Raw genomic sequence first — 19,581 nt, 5'->3', positions numbered from 1 at the left:
AGGAAAAAGGCAAATGGCTGCAAAAGAAAAAGAAAGGAAATGGAAGGTGAAGGAAAGACATTCTTGTCAAATTTTTAGTTTTTAACTACTGAAAGGAAGTTGGAAGAACCACCATCAGTGTTCTAAGTTACTAACCATAAAGGAGTATTTTTCTTCTATTAAAATTTTTCTACATTTTCAATAATTAGAAGTATGTTACTTCTATAAATTACAATATTTATTAATTCTAATAATACTAATTTAACATCAGCAATGAGGAAGAATCCAAGGGATAGAAGTACTGACAGAAGTTTCTCAGGAAACCACAGAAGTATGTCTCAGCTTTGACGTGCATAGTGCTAAACATTAATCAAACATTAATATGCAGGATCTATGTCAAGAGTTCAAAACTTCAAAAGGCAATTTGAATCTCCTTAAATAATACTCACTGTTTCCCCTTCAATTTAAATACGTAATATATGCTTATTTTAGAACACAATAAAAACACCTACAATCTCTAAGAACTGTTAACATTCTGGTACATTTTCTTCAAGTCTTTTTTTTATGGTATAGTCATAGAATATATACAGATTGTACCAAAGTTTATTAAAAGTCCTTTATTCTTGGAAATTTATATTGCTACTAACTTTCTTATATCATGAATAATACTACAATGAATTTATCATAAATTTTATCTACATTTCTGATTATGTCCTTAAGGCAAATGAAATTATAGGGTAAAAAGGCAGAACTATATTGCTAAATTGGTTTCAAAAAAGTTTGATCAATGTACACTTCCACTTACAATATCTGAGTGTGCCTATCTCAAGGTAAGCACTGTCCATTAAATGTCCTTTTAAAAATATGGTGACAAATGAAAAATGGTACCTCATTGTTGATTTATTTTACTTTGATTTTTAATGAAGCAGAATATTTCAGATATGTTCAGTGGCCATTTGGACTTCCCTTTGGTCATTAACTGCTTATTTACATCCTCTGTATGTTTATTAGTTGGAGTTTGTCTTACTGATTTGTAAAAACTCTTTAAAAGTAATCAGTTAAAGTTTATTGAGGATTTACCATGTGAACTATGGTAAGTATTTAAATATATTATCTCAAATACAGTTGATCCTTGAACAACATAGGTTTGAACTGGACAGTTCCGCTTATATGTGGATCTTTTAAAATAGTAAATACCACAATAATATATGATCTACAATTGGTTGAATCTGTGAATGTGGAACTGCAGATGCCAAGGAAACACAGATATGGAATGATTGAGTATAGGAGGAGTTGTGTACACAAAAGGCTGACTGTAAGTTACATGCAGAATGTTGACTGTACACAAAAGGCTGTACACAAAAGGCTGTTGTGTACACAAAAGGCTGACAATAAGTTACATGCAGAATGCTGACTGTTACATGCAGAATGTGGAGGGTCTGGGTCCCTAAAACCAGTGCTGTTCAATGGTCAACTGTAATCCTATGTGGTTCAGTCTATCATGATACCCTCTCCACAGATGAGCTGGCTAATTTACATGTGTCCCAGGTCACAGAGCTAGTGAGCAACATAGTCAGGATTCTAACTGGATTTGGGGACAAGAGATAAAATTAGATTCATATCTCACATCATATACACAAGAAGATTTCAAGTAAATTAGGGATCTAAATTTAAAAAATTAAACCATATAAGTACTAAATGAGTAAACTCCTCTTTAACCTTAATAAGCCTTTCTGTATATACGATTTAAAATCCATAGGCAATATAAGAAAATATTAATAAATTTATATAAAAAGTTTGCATGGCAAGAAACCACAATAAACAAAGCAACTGATAAAAAGGAAGAAATATTTTGAATATATATCATAGACAAAAAGTTAATAGACTAAATATATATAAAGAACTCAAAAAAACAATGGACAAAAGACCTAAAACCTGTACTCTATAGCTCCAGTTAATAATACTGTGCCAATATTAAAATGGGAAAAAGACATGAAAATAAAATATAAAATGGCCTTCAAACATATGAAAAAGTGTTCAAGCTTAGTAATAATTAGAAAAACACAAACTAAAATAATTCCAAGATATCAGTTCTCATCTATGAGACTGTCGAAACTTAAAAAGTATGACAACACATTCTACTGGGGAAGCTATGGCGAAACAGGCACTCTCATATGTTGCTAGTGGGAATGCAAATCGGTACAATCTTTCTGAAGGGAAATTTGGCAATAGCTAACACAACTACAAATGCACTTACCTTGTGACCCAGCAATCCCATTACTAGGTATACAAACCTCCAACAATATGAAAATACATAAGCACAGAGTTATTTACTATGGCACTGTTTGCAATGGCATAATATTGAAAATAAACTAAATACACATACCTAAGAGAGTGGCTGAGTAAATTAAGATAAATCCACACAATGGAGTACAGCTGAACACATGGGTTAATCTGTGTATAACTTACAGTTAGCCCTCTGCATTCGGAGCTTCTCCACATCCAATCATGAATTCAACCAATCGTGAATTGCAGTACTGTAGTATTTACTACTGAAAAATATCCATGTATCAGTGGACCCAGGTAGTTCAAGTCTGCATTGTTCAAGGGTCAACTGTACTATGAATTATAACAAAGAATGAGGAAGCTCTCAATGAACTGACCTAGAGAGAGTTCTAGGATACACTGAGCATAGTGTTAAAAGAGCAAAGTAGAAATGACTACATATAGTATGCTACTCTTCAATGAAAGAAAGAAGAGTTTATAAGAAAACAGCAATGTATCTGATCATTTGTGCAAAAGAGACAGAAAAGAGTTTATCAGAGATTTGTTACCTATTAGTAACAGAATGGGTGAAAGAGAATGGGAAGAAAGTGGGAATGAGAACAAGGTACCAAGAAACCAGGAGTGACACTTGCCTGAGCAAATCTTTGTGAATATTTTTCACTCTTAGAATCAGTAATGAGAGAAGAAAAAAAAAAAAGAATTAAAAAAACAAAAAGGAAATGGGCATCAGTAAGAGGTGGGCCAACTTCAAGTGGCCTAATATAGAGGTAACTGGAGTCTCTGAAGGGAAAGAGGACAGAAAAAACAATAGCCAAAAACTTCCCAAACTTGATACAATTATAAATCCACAGATCCAAAAAGTTCAACAAAACCCAAGCATAAGAAGTATGATCAAAATTACAGTCAGACAGGACTTTCCTGGTGGTCCAGTGGTTAAGAATGCCAACACAGGGGACACAGATTCGATCCCTGGTCCAGGAAGATTCCACATGCTGCAAGGAAACTAAGCCCGTGTGCCACAACTACTGAAGCCTGCACGTCTGAAAGCCCACACACCACAACTACTGAGCCCACAACCTGCAGCTACTGAAGCCCAATGCCTTGAGCCTGTGCCCTGAAACAAGAGAAACCGCTGCAATGAGAAGTCTGTACGCCACAACTGGAGAGTAGCTCCGGCTTATAGCAACTAGAGAAAGCAATGAAGTCTTCCCTGCAATGAAGACACAGGGCAGCCAAAAATAAAAATAAATGATTTAAAAAAATGAACAGTTAAAAAATTACAGTTAGACATATGGTAATCAAATTACTCAAAACCAGTAATGAAAGAGAAAATCTTCAAAGCTACCAGAGGGGAAAAAAGACTAGTTATATGCAGGAGAACAAAGAAAAAGATAAAAGACATCATTAGAAACAACGCAAGTGAGAAAAGAGTGAAACAACATCTTTCAAGTACTGAAAGGAAAAAACTGTCAACCTAGGATTCCATACACCACAAAAATACTTTTAAAAATGAAAGTGAAAAAAATATTTTCAGACATACAAAAGCTGGAAGAATTTTCTTCTGAATCATCAGAAGATTCACACTATAAAAAATGTTAAAGGATATCCTTCAGGGAGAAGGGAATTATATCATATGAACATCTGTGTCTAACACAAAGAAATGAACAGCACCAGAAATTTCAACTGCATGGGCAGATATGTAAGATTTTTAAATTACTTAAAATCTTTAAAAAGTATTTTTAAAGATAAAAAGATAATTGACTAAACAAGAATAATACCAATATACTGTGGGGTTTATAGCATAAGGTAAAAAAGGTAAAAGTAAAGTGCATGGCAACAAAGATCAGCTCCAGTTCTAAAGATCAGGAGTAGGGCTTATACTGGGTCACAGTGAAACACAGGAGACTGAAGACTGGCAGTCCAAACCCAAAGTAAGCTCAAATGCAAGCTCAAGATCTCTTTGATTCTGCCTGTTGACTAGTTTTGGGAACAGTTCTGTACCTTAGTTCTTGATTTACATACCTCAGTTTACTCATGGAATGGTTCCTAGCCTGAACCTAGCAACTTCACGTTGTTTGCTTAGAAAGAAAGCTTGTCATCACCTAGAGGTTCAACTGACAAAGGTGTGCTATTCATATGTGAAGAATTATTCCTAGGCTTATTAACTGGTGCCCAGCAGAATTCCTGACTGACAAGGACACCACCTCTAAGAAATGAGTATCTGTATTATAAAGAAACTGGCACAGAAAAACCAAAAAGAATATATAAGAACATATATATATTCTTATATATATATTATATATTCATATATATACATTCTTATATATATATATAGGGGGTGGCACAGAAACTAAAAATTTCTTTACATCATGCAACAAAGTTTAAGAATATATATATTCTTAATATATATATTAAGTTTAAGAATATAGGGGGTGGCACAGAAACTAAAAATTTCTTTACATCATGCAACAAAGTTTAAGGAAATGATAACCAAATTAGGATTGGTAGTGTTGTAGTCTGAAAAATTTTTTAATAAAAATTAAAAAAATTAGCCAATTTTTTCTTTCTTTTTGACCCTTCCTTTACATACCTCACCAGCCTGAGATTCGGACAATTCTAGCAAGAAGGGAATTTCTGTGTCAAAATTAGCGAAGAAGCTAGTCCACTGATATTCAAAAGCCACCAAATCCTAGAAAGAAAATGAAAAAGATAATGCGTTTGGTCATTTAAGGAGATACTTTAGAAAACCAGACTCATGAAACCACATCTGATCTCAAAATACCAGACTATTTAAATACATTGTTTAAAAGGTAGTAGCCAACTATTGATACCTGTTATCACATGGATGGACCTTAAAAACATTATGCCCAGTGAAAGACACCAGATATGAGAGACTACAATATATGAAACACTCAGAAAAGACAAATCTAGAGAGACAGCAAGTAGACTAGTGGTTTGCTTAGGGCTGGGAGTGGGAATGGAAACTGACTACATGTCAGCATGTACCGAATCTCAAGGCCTTGTGCCTGACACAGTGAGGCCTGTCAATACTAAAACGCAGAGTTTGGAACAGACAAAGGTTTATTACAGATTGATACAAGGAGATGGGTGGCTCATGCTCTAAGAACCCCAAAGTTACTGAAAGCTTTCAGCAAGCTCCTTTAAAAGCAAAAGGTGAGGGATGGGCGCAGTTAGTTGTTGCAGACTTCTCAGTGTCAGATCCTTTGTTCTTGAGGTGAGGTCATACATAGTCAGCTAATGATGTTCCTGTAAATCTCTACCAGATTTTAATGTTAAGTCTCTGTCCTGACAAGAAAGGGCAAAGCCCTAAGGTACAACTTTCACCCTCCAAGGTCCCAGTCCTGGATAAGAGAAGACAGATCTCAGTCGGCACCTCTTTCAGGGCCTGGTTCTCACATCCTGCCCAGCTATCATCCCTGAGGGAGCCAGGCCCCCAACCTAACTGGCCCTCCGTCTCCTCAGGTCGCTCAAATAAGGGAGACCAGATCTCACAGACTGTGACGAGACAGACATCCACTGCTGGTAGGATGGACAGACAGGGAAGGGGGAAGAGATTCACTACTCCTCAAGGCCTGGGCCACAGCTAGTGGAAGACCTTAGTGAGGGCTCTGGAGCCCTCTAGAATGGGTGAGCTGGAAGGCCTCCAGAAGGCCTGAATCTGCTTCTTAACTCACTCTCCACCTGGTGACTACCACACCACTGACCATTGACTGAATCACTTCCCTAAGGGTCACTCGACAGCTGATTGCTGAGGGGTTGAGGGGAGGAACAGGGCAGCACTGAGGCACCAACCAAATGGCTGAGCAAGACCATTTGCCTAGTTACAGGGTGTGGAGTAAAGAGGCACAGCAATGGCTGCCTGTTAAGGGGTGTGCTCAACCCGCTCTGTTGCAAGCACAAAGGAACTCTCTGGGTTGATGACAAGTTGTAAAATTCAAAGTGTGGTGATAATTGCATCGTTCTGTAAACTTACTAAAAATCATCGAATTGTATACTTAAAATGGGTAAATTTTATGGCATATAAATTATATTTCAGTAAAGCTTTTTTTTAAAAAAAGGACAGTAATTTCCTTTAAAAGCTATTTTTAAAAAGGACAATCGGCAGTCCTTGTTGAGAGGGAGTTATTTATGAGGCAATGTAAAGCTATTTATGAGACACTGTACCTAGTAAGTACCAAAAGGGTTACAACAGTGAAGTCTGTTCAAGGACAAATTAGTTGACTTTAGTTAGAAGTTAAGTGGGGTCAGAAGTGACCCTGATCCCCTTTCTCCCTCATCCCCTCCTCCTAGGGGGAATGCAAATATGTACCTTACCTGCTGATTCTCCTCCAAATACAGCCTGCCTCCTTCCCCCATCCCAGTTGGTTTTAAGCATCCTCTCTGAATTCATTCCTGTAACCAACCACTACACATTGCTTTTTTGGCTTTTCTTTAAGGCATCATCAGCTAATCCAAAATATCAGCTATGACTTGCTTGATCTTTGGCCTTATTTTGAAGTGACATCTTTGGCCCTATTTTGAAGTCACTGTTAATTTGTACTCAAATTGGATAGGAGTTTTCTTATTTTTAATAAACCAACCCTGCCCTTATATTTCTTTTGGTTGTGCACTTTCTTCACTGCTGCTCACAGTGATTCTCTAGTTGCAGCAAGTGGAGGCTACATTGCGGTGAATGCTGAGGAGCACAGGCTCTAGGCGCAGAGGCTTCAGCAGTTGCAACACATAGCCTCAGTAGTTGTGGCACATGGGCTTAGTTGGTCCTCAGCATGTGGAATCCTCCTGGACCAGGGATCAAACCTGTCTCCCCTGCATTGGCAGGTAGAATCTTATTCACTGTATCACCAGGGAAGTCCCTGGAGAGTAGTTTTCACTGGCCGTCTCACACTGTGTAAGTGTACATGACAAGCACTCACCTTGCTTACAGTAGGCATTCTGTTTGCTGCACTAAAACTGACTGTCTGGATCTATGCTCTTTCCTAGTCATCTCTTTAAGGATACACAAGTACTCAGATCTATGAACTGTGTTAACCATGCAACGACTATACACCTGGCCTCAGGCCTAAGGCACAATTAACCTCTGCAGAGAATACTTAGTGTAAACAATATTCTCAAGTGTCTTCACTATTTTGATGCCTAGATGATCTATATTTTATTTATAATATATATATAACATTACATGTAATAAATATTATTTATACTTATTATTTATATTTATCAATATTTATATTATTTATATTTACTATTATTATAGTCAGCAAAAACAAGACCGGGAGCTGACTGTGGCTCAGATCATGAACTCCTTATTGCCAAATTCAGACTTAAATTGAAGAAAGTAGGGAAAACCACTAGACCATTCAGGTATGACCTAAATCAAATCCCTTACCATTATACAGTGGAAGTGAGAAATAGATTTAAGGAACTAGATCTGATAGAGTGCCTGATGAACTATGGACAGAGGTTTGTGACATTGTACAGGAGACAGGGATCAAGACCATCCCCAAGAAAAACAAATGCAAAAAAAGCAAAATGGCTGTCTGAAGAAGCCTTACAAATAGCTGTAAGAAGAGAAGAGAAGCCAAAAGCAAAGGAGAAAAGGAAAGATATACACATTTGAATGCAGAGTTCCAAAGAATATCAAGGAGAGATAAGAAAGCCTTCCTCAGTGATCAGTGCAAAGAAATAGAGGAAAACAATAGAATGGGAAAGACTAGAGATCTCTTCAAGAAAATCAGATACCAAGGAAACATTTCATGCAAAGACAGGCTCAATAAGGGACAGAAATGGTATGGACCTCACAGAAGAAGAAGATGTTAAAAAGAGGTGGCAAGAATACACAGAAGAACTATAAAAAAAAAGATCTTCACGTCCCAGATAACCACAATGGTGTGATCACTCAACTAGAGCCAGACATTCTGGAATGTGAAGTCAAGTTGGCCTTAGGAAGCATCACTACGAACAAAGCTAATGGAGGTGACGGAATTCCAGTTGAGCTATTTCAAATCCTAACAGATAATGCTGTGAAAGTGCTGCACTCAATATGCCAGCAAATTTGGAAAACTCAGCAGTAGCCACAGGACTGGAAAAGTTTTCAGTTTTCATTCCAGTCCCAAAGAAAGGCAATGCCAAAGAATGCTCAAAGTACAGCACAATTGCACTCATCTCACACGCTAGTGAAGTAATGCTCAAAATTCTCCAAGCCAGGCTTCAGCAATACATGAACCGTGAACTTCCAGATGTTCAAGCTGGTTTTAGAAAAGGCAGAGGAACCAGAGATCAAATTGCCAACATCCATTGGGTCATCTAAAAAGCAAGAGAGTTCCAGAAAAACATCTATTTCTGCCTTATTGACTATGCCAAAGCCTTTGATTGTGTGGATCAGAACAAACTGGAAAATTCTGAAAGAGATGGGAATACCAGACCACTTGACCTGCCTCCTGAGAAATCTGTATGCAGGTCAAGAAGCAACAGTTAGAACTGGACATGGAACAACAGCCTGGTGCCAAACTGGGAAAGGAGTACGTCAAGCCTGTATATTGTCACCCTGCTTATTTAACTTATATGCAGAGTACATCATGAGAAATGCTGGACTGGATGAAGCAGAAGCTGGAATCAAGACTGCCAGGAGAAATATCAATAACCTCAGATATGCAGATGACACCACCCTTATGACAGAAAGCGAAGTACTACTAAAGGACCTCCTGATGAAAGTGAAAGAGAGTGAAAAAGTTGGCTTAAAACTCAACATTCAGAAAACTAAGATCATGGCATCTGGTCCCATCACTTCATGACAAATAGATGCAGAAACAGTGTCAGACCTTTTTGGGGGGGCTCCAAAATCACTTCAGATGGTGATCACAGCCATGAAATTACAAGACACTTGCTCCTTAGAAGAAAAGTTATGACCAACCTAGACAGCTTATTAAAAAGTAGAGATATTACTTTGCCAACAAAGGTTCATCTAGTCAAAGCTATGGTTTTTCCAGTAGTCATGTATGGATGTGAGAGTTGGACTATAAAGAAAGCTGAGCACCAAAGAATTGATGCTTTTGAACTGTGGTGTTGGAGAAGACTCTTGAGAGTCCCTTGGACAGCGAGGGGATCCAACCAGTCCATCCTAAAGGAAATCAACCTTGAATATTCATTGGAAGGACTGATGCTGAAACTCCTATACTTTGGCCACCTGATACGAAGAACTGACTCAATGGAAAAGACCCTAATGCTGGGAAAGATTGAAGGCGGGAGGAGAAGGGGATGACAGAGGATGAGATGGTTGGATGGCATCACCGACTGAATGGACACGAGTTTGGGTGAACTCCAGGAGTTGGTGATGGACAGGGAGGTCTGGCGTGCTACAGTCCATGGGGTCGCAAAGAGTTGGACTCGACTGAACTGATAAATATTATATACATATATCAATATATGTCTAAAATTATTTTCAGTAATATGTAGGAGACAGTGCTGATATTTCTGAATATGTTTTATATATAATGTAGGATAAAAAATCAGATACATATATACACACACACACACACATTTAGGGAGAGACGAGGTTGGGGACAGGAAGAGAGAGAAGAAAATTTCCTAGTGCTGTCCACTGAAGAGACCTAGAAACAATGAAGTAATTTTCCCTCTAAAAATCAATCCTGAAACTGATAAAACCTCTAGAATCAATTACTAACATCAGGAGATTCAAGACAGGAAAACTGTTAAACTACATCATGGAAATGCAATCAATAAAATCCCATAAGGGCAAATATAAGACAAATGATCTGGTTTTTTCAACTGACAGTTAGCAAGGGATGGGTGGGAATAAAGAGAAGGAGGGGGAAGCTAAACATTAGAAGAAACCTGCAACACACAGAAGCAGGCAAAGCTAAACTATGTGTTTACAGAAGCACATCTAGATGATACACTGCAAAGAAAAGGAAATGATTACCACAGAATTCACGACAGTGTTATTCTTCAGAGAGGAAGGTGACAGATTCGGCAGAAAGCACTCAGATTGCCTCTGGAGTAGCCAGCAAGGTTCTATTGCTTTGCCGTATGATAATTATTAGGTTATACATTAATTTTCTGCTGCTTTCTGAATCTGTGCTACTTTAATAAAAAGTCTTTAAAAACAAAACTCAGAAAAAAATAGAATAAAATCATTAATGTTTTTTAAGATATTCTCTCCTAATTTTACATAGGTAGTTTACAGAGTAAACAAATATATACTAGTAACTGGTAGTCTACAACTGATTAGGTCAGGCTGCCTTGCCATACTACCTCTGCCCTTTGTTCCAGTAAAACAGACCTTCGGAGTTTCAGATCTTGACCCATTGCTATTAGGTTCAATCAGTGGCCCTGATTCTAGGACAGTCTTCCCACTTTGGCACTGGTTTTACCCCACATGGACTGTGAACAGAACTGCACTCTCCACTCGTCCAACTACCACACTAATCACAAATCTTCAATGTCTGTCCAACTCTTCTTCTCAGATCCAGTCCCCATTTCCAGCTAGCTGCCACCACATCTTGGAACTGAAAGTACAATTAGATTCAGAAAGACTTGTGCCAGAACCTTTGCTTTGCCTCTTACTGGCTGTGTGACCTTGGGTAAGGAAACTAACCTTTCTGAGACACAAATGCCTTATGTGTGTAATGGAAGGATTATTATATTTACCTTACAGATACATTACAGGAATTACATGAAATAACCTATAGAAAGTGCTTATTACCAGGTCTTACATACTAGATCCCTGCAATACTTGTCAATTTCTCTGCCTCTACTATCAGCTTAGCTGGAGTTGGCTAAGAATGTCTGAGCCTCTCCCTAGATTTCCTGACATTTCTCTGCTCTGTCTCTCAGACACCCATAATGTGTATCACTGGCCTCAGGAAAGTCACATCTGAGGCTGTGCACCCCAGTGTGGGTCTGTACCTCATCTGCTCAGCTCTGTCCAATCCCTTGGTCTATGCCAGAATGCTTTACTTTGTGAAGCTTAGGAAAACAAAAAAGAACCAATACAGCTATAGTACAGAATACACTTTGTTCTGTTTTACAATTCTATTTAGAAACAAACTCAGAGGTATGCTTCTATTTTAATAGCCTGTATGGTGATACTCACCTTGGTGTGGATCTATGGTAAGAAAGTGAAGTTATATAGTTTGGTAGCAGTCATTCTCTGGTTATCTTCTAGGCGAAAAACATTCTATGCTTTGTGGAGTACACAGAAGAAGATAGGCACTTTGCTCCCAAAAAACTTCCCTGAGGTAGGTGGCTATGTCACTACTAATTATAGAATAAGGTGAAATGAACCATTAAATATTTCTTTCAACTCCATGCTATGACTAAGAGCACTAAATCCTTACCACTAGACCACCAGGAATCCACACTATGACTGAAATGGAAGATACAATAAATTGTCATACCAAAAATAACTACCACTATACATGGAATGTTCATATATATATAAATATATGTATCTATATAAATATCGATATATTTAAGACTTACTAATACCCTTGTGAAAAAGCAAGAGAGTTCCAGAAAAACATCTGTTTTTGCTTTATTGACTATGCCAAAGCCTTTGACTGTGTGGATCACAATAAACTGGAAAATTCTGAAAGAGATGGGAATACCAGACTACCTGACCTGCCTCTTGAGAAACCTGTATGCAAGTCAGGAAGCAACAGTCAGAACTGGACATGGAACAACAGACTGGTTCCAAATAGGAAAAGGAGTACGTCAAGGCTGTATATTGTCACCCTACTTATTTAACTTATATGCAGGATACATCATGAGAAATGCTGGGCTGGAGGAACCACAAGCTGGAATCAAGATTGCTGGGAGAAATATCAATCACCTCAGATATGCAGATGACACCACCCTTATGGCAGAAAGCGAAGAAGAACTAAAGAGCCTCTTGATGAAACTCAAAGAGGAGAGTGAAAAAGTTGGCTTTAAAGCTTAACATTCAGAAAACTAAGATCATGGCATCTGGTCCCATCACTTCATGGCAAATAGATGGGGAAACAGTGGAAATAGTGGCTGACTTTATTTCTGGGGCTCTAAAATCACTGCAGATGGTGATTGCAGCCATGAAATTAAAAGACGCTTACTCCTTGGAAGGAAAGTTATGACCAACCTAGACAGCATATTCAAAAGCAGAGGCATTACTTTGCCAACAAAGGTCCATCTAGTGAAGGCCACGGTTTTTCCAGTGGTCATGTATGGATGTGAGAATTGGACTATAAAGAAAGCTGAGTGCCGAAGAATTGATGCTTTTGAACTGTGGTGTTAGAGAAGACTGTTGAGAGCCCCTTGGACTGCAAGGAGATTCAACCAGTCCATCCTAAAGGAGATCGGTCCTGGGTGTTCATTGGAAGGACTGATGTTGAAGCTGAAACTCCAATACTTTGGCCACCTGATGCAAAGAGCTGACTCATTGGAAAAGACCCTGATGCTGGGAGAGATTGAGGGCAGGAGGAGAAGGGGACGACAGGACGAGATGGTTGGATGGCATCACCGACTCAATGGACATGGGTTTGGGTGGACTCTGGGTGGACTCTGGGAGTTGGTGATAGACAGGGAGGCCTGGCATGCTGCAGTTCATGGGGTTGCAAAGAGTCGGATACAACTGAGCAACTCAACTGAACTGAATACCCTTGTGTACTTCTCTATGCTCATTTTATATATGAGGAGACTGAGGTACTGAACAGTAAAGTTACCCGAGGATGCAATACTAATAACCAGCAAAAGTGAAAATATATCTATGTGAGAGATACCTAGAGCCTGTATGGTTTCCACCAGACACATCATTCTCAAAATTTTTCCACTTGCATTTGTGGAAATGGATTCTGTGTATGGAGGTAGAATTGGTTTGTTAGATCTGATGATGAAGGGAAGGTCTATCTGCTCAGACTCAAGGCCAAATTCAGAAGACAGGCCCAGACAGATATCAAGGTCAGATAAGCAGCAAAAGTCTGCAAAACTCAAGAAACATGTCAGTGTGCCTTCACCCTTGCCCATTACGGAAGGACCCTGAACTTCAGACAGGACTCCTGGCCCTAGGCTGGCATACAGCAGTGTCTGCTCTCAAATGACTTAAAGGGTGAAAAGAAGTTTAATTTCAGTATTTAAAAGTATTTTTAAGAATTACATTATATAATAAATGTAAGAAAACAAAAATAAGTAAAATAATAATATTTTTTAAATATATAACCAGTACAAAAATAATAACCAGTAAGACTACCATCTGAAATTTCTAAGATACACAAATACAAATTATTTTACAAAGATGGACATATACTCTACTTTTTTACTTTTCCCACCAAAGATATTTTGAACATCTTTCTAAATAAAATCTCAGAGCAGTCTGCATTTTCTCTTTGCAGGATCTGACCAAGAAGCATGTAGCTGTAGGCAGTCTGGCCATCAAATAGCTGCCAGCAAAGACTGGCCAGTGAGATTTAAGGCCTAGATGCTAATTCTGACTATAAGGTTATCAGTCTTAGCAAAGAGAAAACACATGTGAACAGCAAACGTATTTGGACAGTGAAGAGAAAAAGGGTTTTTAAAGACAACTTTGGAGACTATGGAGCAGCTGAGCAAGAAAAGAGAGAAGGAAAAAAAAAGTAGATTTTTTTATAGGGACTTCTCTGGTGGTCCACTGGTTAGGAATCCACCTGCCAATGTAGGCGACACAGACTGATTGCTGGTCTGGGAGGATCCCACATACTCTAGGACAACCACAGCTGAGCCCATGTACAACTGCTGAGCCTGCTCTAGAGCCCACAAGCTGCAGCTGCTAAGCCTGCATGCTCCAACTACTAAACCCGTGCTCCGCAATGAGAAGCCACCACAATAAGCCTGTGCACTGCAACTGGAGAGTAATTGCTTGTAGCAATTAGAGAAAGCCTGCAAATAGCAACAAAGACCCAGTACAGCCAAAAATAGATAAATTTAAAAAACGAAGAGGTAATATGGGTATGGATTGGCTCCCTTCTTCAATAATTTTTTATCAGCACAAGTCAGGACTGAAATTGCATTTTAACTTCTTTTGGTTGTTGGATTTGAATCTTATTAAAACATGTAGATTCACCTCAGAGATCCCTTTACAAATTTATAGTCATTTTCGTACATATTTATTTTATTGGATTTAGGGTTTATGAAAGCTCCTGAATTTGTGGATTGATGTATTTCATCAATTTAGAAAGTTTTTGGATATTATCAACTTAAATTTATTGCCCCATTTTCTCTCTACTCTCCCTTCTGGGACTCCAACTATACTTGGACTCCAATGATTTACTATGTAGATCATTTGACACTGTTTGGCAGATACTGGATACTGTGCTCTGCCCTTTTTGTTCATTTTCTCTCTGTCTTTCAGTTTAGAAACTTTCTATTGACTTATCTTCAAGTTCATTGAACTTTTCTTCATTGGAGTCTAATTTAATAAATTAGCCAATTTAATAAATTCTCCATTTTTATAGCCCATATTTTTCATTTCTAGCATTTTCATTTGGTTCTTTTTATAGCTGTCAGGTCTCTGTTAAAATTCCTCATCTCTTCACATATGTTGTCCCATTTTCTTCCAGATTCTTTAGCACTTTCATCATTTAAACTCTCCATTGGTCAATTCTAACATCTGGGCCTACTTCTATTGACTGTTTCCTTTCTTGACCACATATCAAATTTTCTTGCTTCTTCTTATTTTATAATTAAAAAAAAAATATGCCAGATGTTTCATATAAAACAGTAAAAACTGACATAAATACCACTCACCTCTAAGAAAGGGCCACTAGATCCCTCTCTTTCATTAGACCACTAAAGCAGGGAACTAAGTTAATCTGATCTGTAATTGATCAGGGTCTGGATCTTGTAACATTTGTAGTTTGGTTTAAATTCAAATTCAAATATTTTAAGGGTAGGCTGTGAACTTTAGTGATTTTGCTCTGACAATTTTCTGGAAATCTCTTTTCATTTCACAGCTAAGCTATCAGCTTTAGGAATTACGGACAATCTCTCCCTGCTTTACAAGCTGGCTATCAGCTTTTTGGGTGGCTAAGAAGTTCTCTTTGCTCTCCATCTCCAGTCCCTTGGTTCTGTGTATGTAAAGAGATCTTAGTCTTGCTGCCTGTCCCTAGCCTTAAAAGGGTAGCTGCTTATACCTTGTGAAGACCTGAAATGCTGCCAAAGGGTTGCTCTCAGCTCTCATCTCTAATCCAGGTTATAGTTGAGTATCAAGTGCTTCAGGCAAGATGGGTAGATTAACCTGAACACTTGTGAAGACCTATGGTATCGAGTTGAGGGGTAAGTGTTGACTCACTCACATACAGCCATTAAAAGGTCTTTAAAAGGTCAACTGATTTTTACTGATCCTTGTGTATGATAGATTTCTCTTCCTCATGCTGTTCCATTAAAAATGAGAACAGCATCCTATGAAGGGCCCTATTTTTCAGAAACAGAGTTCTTTGCAGTTTCTTTGCATCTTCAGCTCTCTAATTGATTTTAAACTACTATTTTGCTGCATATTCAGATTGTTTGGTTGTTAGGATGAGAAGAATGGTCTCCTTTGATTTTCTATATCCCTAACTTGGAGGAAAAAAATCATGGTCATTTTTATTTATTTTGTGAACAGCCAATTCTAGTTGTCTTCCAGTTCCACACCATTGTATTTTTCTTACCAATTGGTAAGAGCTCTCCATAATGTAGTAGGTATAAATGCACTCAATCATATTTTGGTATAAGAAATACCATCTTACTTTATTCTTTGTAAATAAAACTAAATCTGGCTCTGAGCCCTCACTTTTCCTCTTAGATGGGAAGTCCAACCTCAGACATTAAAAGGGTTTCCTTTCACTTTTTCAAGATACCATCTAAGCATATGAAGCTCACTGGAAATTAGAGAACCATGAAAGGGTTTGGTCTACAACTCGTGATGATTACCGCTGTTACTTGATGTTGCATGATGTCACTGCTGCTCTAGGTATAATTAAAGATGTTCTGTGGGTGGTCCTATTCCACTGACTATGGAGATGATTGCAGTGTTCTCAAAACTACAATGCTATGTCTAGTCTCCATGTGTGACCTGCAGCTCCCTATTTAGGGCACTGCACACAAGTGGGGTGTGGCTCCCAGATACTTTGCAGAAATTCCTATATTACTTATCACTCTTAGTTGTCAGTATTTAAATTTTCTTTATCATTCTTAGTCTTTTTTTCCCTTCCTTTTTTTTTTGGCTCGTGGGATCTATTTCCATGACCAAGAACTGAACTTGGGCCCCCAGTAGTAGAAGTCCTAGTCACTGGACGACTAGGTAAATCCCATCATTCTTACACTTTTAATGTTATACATTTTTTCACTTTCACTTTTTCCCATAATTAGCCACACCATGGACTGATGATGACGATTAGGTCTTTTTAGAGAACAAAAAGTTCAGGTTTTATTTTTCTCTTATATTCCTATGTTATTAGAAATGTTTAAACAGAATGGATGTTCAATTTTATCTAATGTCTTTTTGGTGTCTATGGAATCATCATAAATGGTTCCAAGGAGAAAAATTAGTACAGTGATTACATTAACAGATTTTCTGGTATTAAACTAAATATTAAACGCTTAATACCCTAATTCATCATAGAATGTTCTTTTAGTATGATACTATTTGCTGACATTTTACTTAAAATATAGGCATTGATATTTGTAAGTGAAACTGATGTGTAGTTTTCATTTTTGGAATTGTTTTTGTCTTTGGAATTATTTGGGGTCTTACTTTGACAGTTAATATCATTAGAAGGCTACATATAAGCTGTTCTTTTTCCATGGATATCCATCCATGACTGCTGAGAGATACTACTGAGCTGTTTAAACAAAGTACCTATATCTTAGTTTTGTTTGTTGCTCCTTGTTACAAACTGTTCTGCCCATTGTGAATTTTTTTCTTCAAAGTTCAGATGAAAAATTAATACCTGATCCTTTAATCTAGGAGTCAGCAAATTACAGCCTGTTGGAAGGCCATTTATTTTTGTAAGTAAAGTTTCCCTGGAATATAGACATAACCATTCATTAAAGCATTGCCTACAATGGTATTGTCGAATAGTTCAAAGACACAGGGCTCACAAGGTCTAAAATGCTATTATCCACCTCTTAACAGAAAAACATTGCCAACCCCTAATACTTAATTCCTTTAAGACATATCCTAATTTCTTAATCTTTTCATTAGATCTTTTCATTCAGAGAAGGCATCCTCTGGACTGTTTTTCTAAAGTCCAGCCCAACAGAAAGAATGTCTTTAGGTGAAAACCTAAACCTTGGACAAGGCAGGGAGCCTTGGTTTCATCTTAGGTGGTTTCTCAGAGTGAAAGAGGCAGTATCTCTTTTCCAGGTCCTCTTTCACTCCAAAGGAGTTCAAGATAACAATCAAGGAAGAAACTGCTCAATTCTTTAACTAAATGCAAACTAAAATATATCCTGCATTTCTACAAGTTAAATATCATTAGTAGATTACTGAGCTGGTTATATTTATATGTTAAATACAGTGTGGCTCTTTACCTCGGAAAGCAAACTCTCCAGGGACACAGGATCCATCTTGCTGTAGACATTCCATAGATTCAAACTCACATCTTGCAACTGTAATACAAGGGGGAAAACACTGAAATAACTGAGTCGGTATCATTAGGACAATCAGAATTATTTTCTGACATTTAGAAATGGTTATCTTGGTGAATAATATATCAAAACTTTGTCAATTATCAGAACCTATACATACTTGATAAATGTGTCCCACTGAAGGAAACTATCTTTTCAGATTCAGAGACTTTAGTATATCTTTTGAATATCATCTTTGATGGGCATATACAAATTTATACACATATACACACAAATATATTGTGAATTCAATTAAAATAAAATTTTAATTAGAATATATTCTTACAGTTTAAAAAAATCAAATACTAGTACTAAAGGCCTGTAATGAAAAAAATTTAATCCCTACTTCAATCTTTCATAAACTGCCCCTTGTCTCAATCCTCAGAGGCAACCACTTTGAAGTCTTTTAATGTTTTCTTTTTGGTAATTACCTCCATATTTTGATATAAGCATCTACCACTATTTCTTCATTTATCAATTCAGAAATTAAATACTGACTTATGACAAAGATGTAGCTCTGCTATACTTATCCCCATTCTCACTTTTTCTCATACACATACCTAATACCATGATATGACTTTTTTGGCTATACTGCTGCTGCTAAGTCTCTTCAGTCGTGTCCGACTCTGTACGATCCCATGGATGGCAGCCCACGAGGCTTCCCCGTCCCTGGGATTCTCCAGGCAAGAACACTGGAGTGAGTTGCCATTTCCTTCTCCAATACATGAAAGTGAAAAGTGAAAGTGAAGTCGCTGAATCTTGTCTGACTCTTAGCGACCCCATGGACTTCAGCCCACCAGGCTCCTCCATCCATGGGATTTTCCAGGCAAGAGTGCTGGAGTGGGGTGCCACTGCCTTCTCCGTTGGCTATACTAGTAGTTATTATTTACAATATTAAAGATATATATGTAATATATAAAATTTACTGCACGCCTAGTACATACCATACTATTTACTTTCTTAAACAAATTTCGTTTTTCCAAAAGCTACCAACAGCTTTTTTTTTTTACTTGTATTATATATATATATTAAAAAAAAAAATCAATCCTAAATTTTTTTCTACCTTTCCCACTTAATTTGCTCACAGTTAATCTCCTTACACTAGAGTTTCTCAATAGAAACACTACTGTGATTTGAGGGCCAGTTATTTCTTTGATGTGAGGGGATGCCCTTGCATTGTTTTGTGCAACATCCTTGGTCTCTTACTCACTGGATGCCTATAACAATGACCCTCCCTGTCTAGGCAAATCAAAAGCATGTCCAAATATTGGGGGGAGGAGAGGGATGAGACAGCAAAATCATTCCAATTGAGAACCACTGGTTTAAAGATATCAGATAATCTCTCTCTTTCTTCCAGCTTCATTCTGAAGCTTTCACATGATGGATTTGATCCCGTGGCTTAATTTGTCTCCTCTTCCTTGGCTGACTTCCTTGTTTGTTAGAGCACATCCTTCAATAGCTTTCTAAGAAAAGATTAATGGAAGGAAAAAATTTTTTTAAGTTTAAAAATGTCTTTATTCTGTCCTATGACTGATTTGGCAATCACTGATGCTCTTTCCAGTCAGCAAAAACAAGACCAAGAGCTGACTGTGGCTCAGATCGTAAACTCCTTATTGCCAAATTCAGACTTAAATTGAAGAAAGTGGGGAAAACCACTAGACCATT

General features: G+C 37.6%; 1 protein-coding gene across 3 annotated transcripts in view; it reads right to left on the bottom strand.

The window, feature by feature from the left end:
• DNAAF9 (dynein axonemal assembly factor 9) overlaps nt 1–19,581 on the bottom strand; it is a 173,094-nt gene that overhangs the window by 100,201 nt on the left and 53,312 nt on the right. For 2 of the 3 annotated variants that reach the window (XM_010811460.4, NM_001079598.2), the window contains exons 7-8: nt 17,821–17,898; nt 4,856–4,954 (exon numbers count right to left, since the gene is read on the bottom strand). In XM_010811460.4, the coding sequence (XP_010809762.1) occupies nt 4,856–4,954; nt 17,821–17,898 (177 nt within the window). The remainder of the gene's footprint in view (nt 1–4,855; nt 4,955–17,820; nt 17,899–19,581) is intronic. The other variant, XM_010811461.4, reaches the window with a different exon arrangement.

This window comes from Bos taurus, chromosome 13 (genome assembly GCF_002263795.3).
Source record: "Bos taurus isolate L1 Dominette 01449 registration number 42190680 breed Hereford chromosome 13, ARS-UCD2.0, whole genome shotgun sequence".
In the NCBI taxonomy this organism is placed as follows: domain Eukaryota; kingdom Metazoa; phylum Chordata; class Mammalia; order Artiodactyla; family Bovidae; genus Bos; species Bos taurus.
Note: the sequence above shows the minus strand (reverse complement) of the source record. Positions and strands in the feature narration are given on the sequence as shown.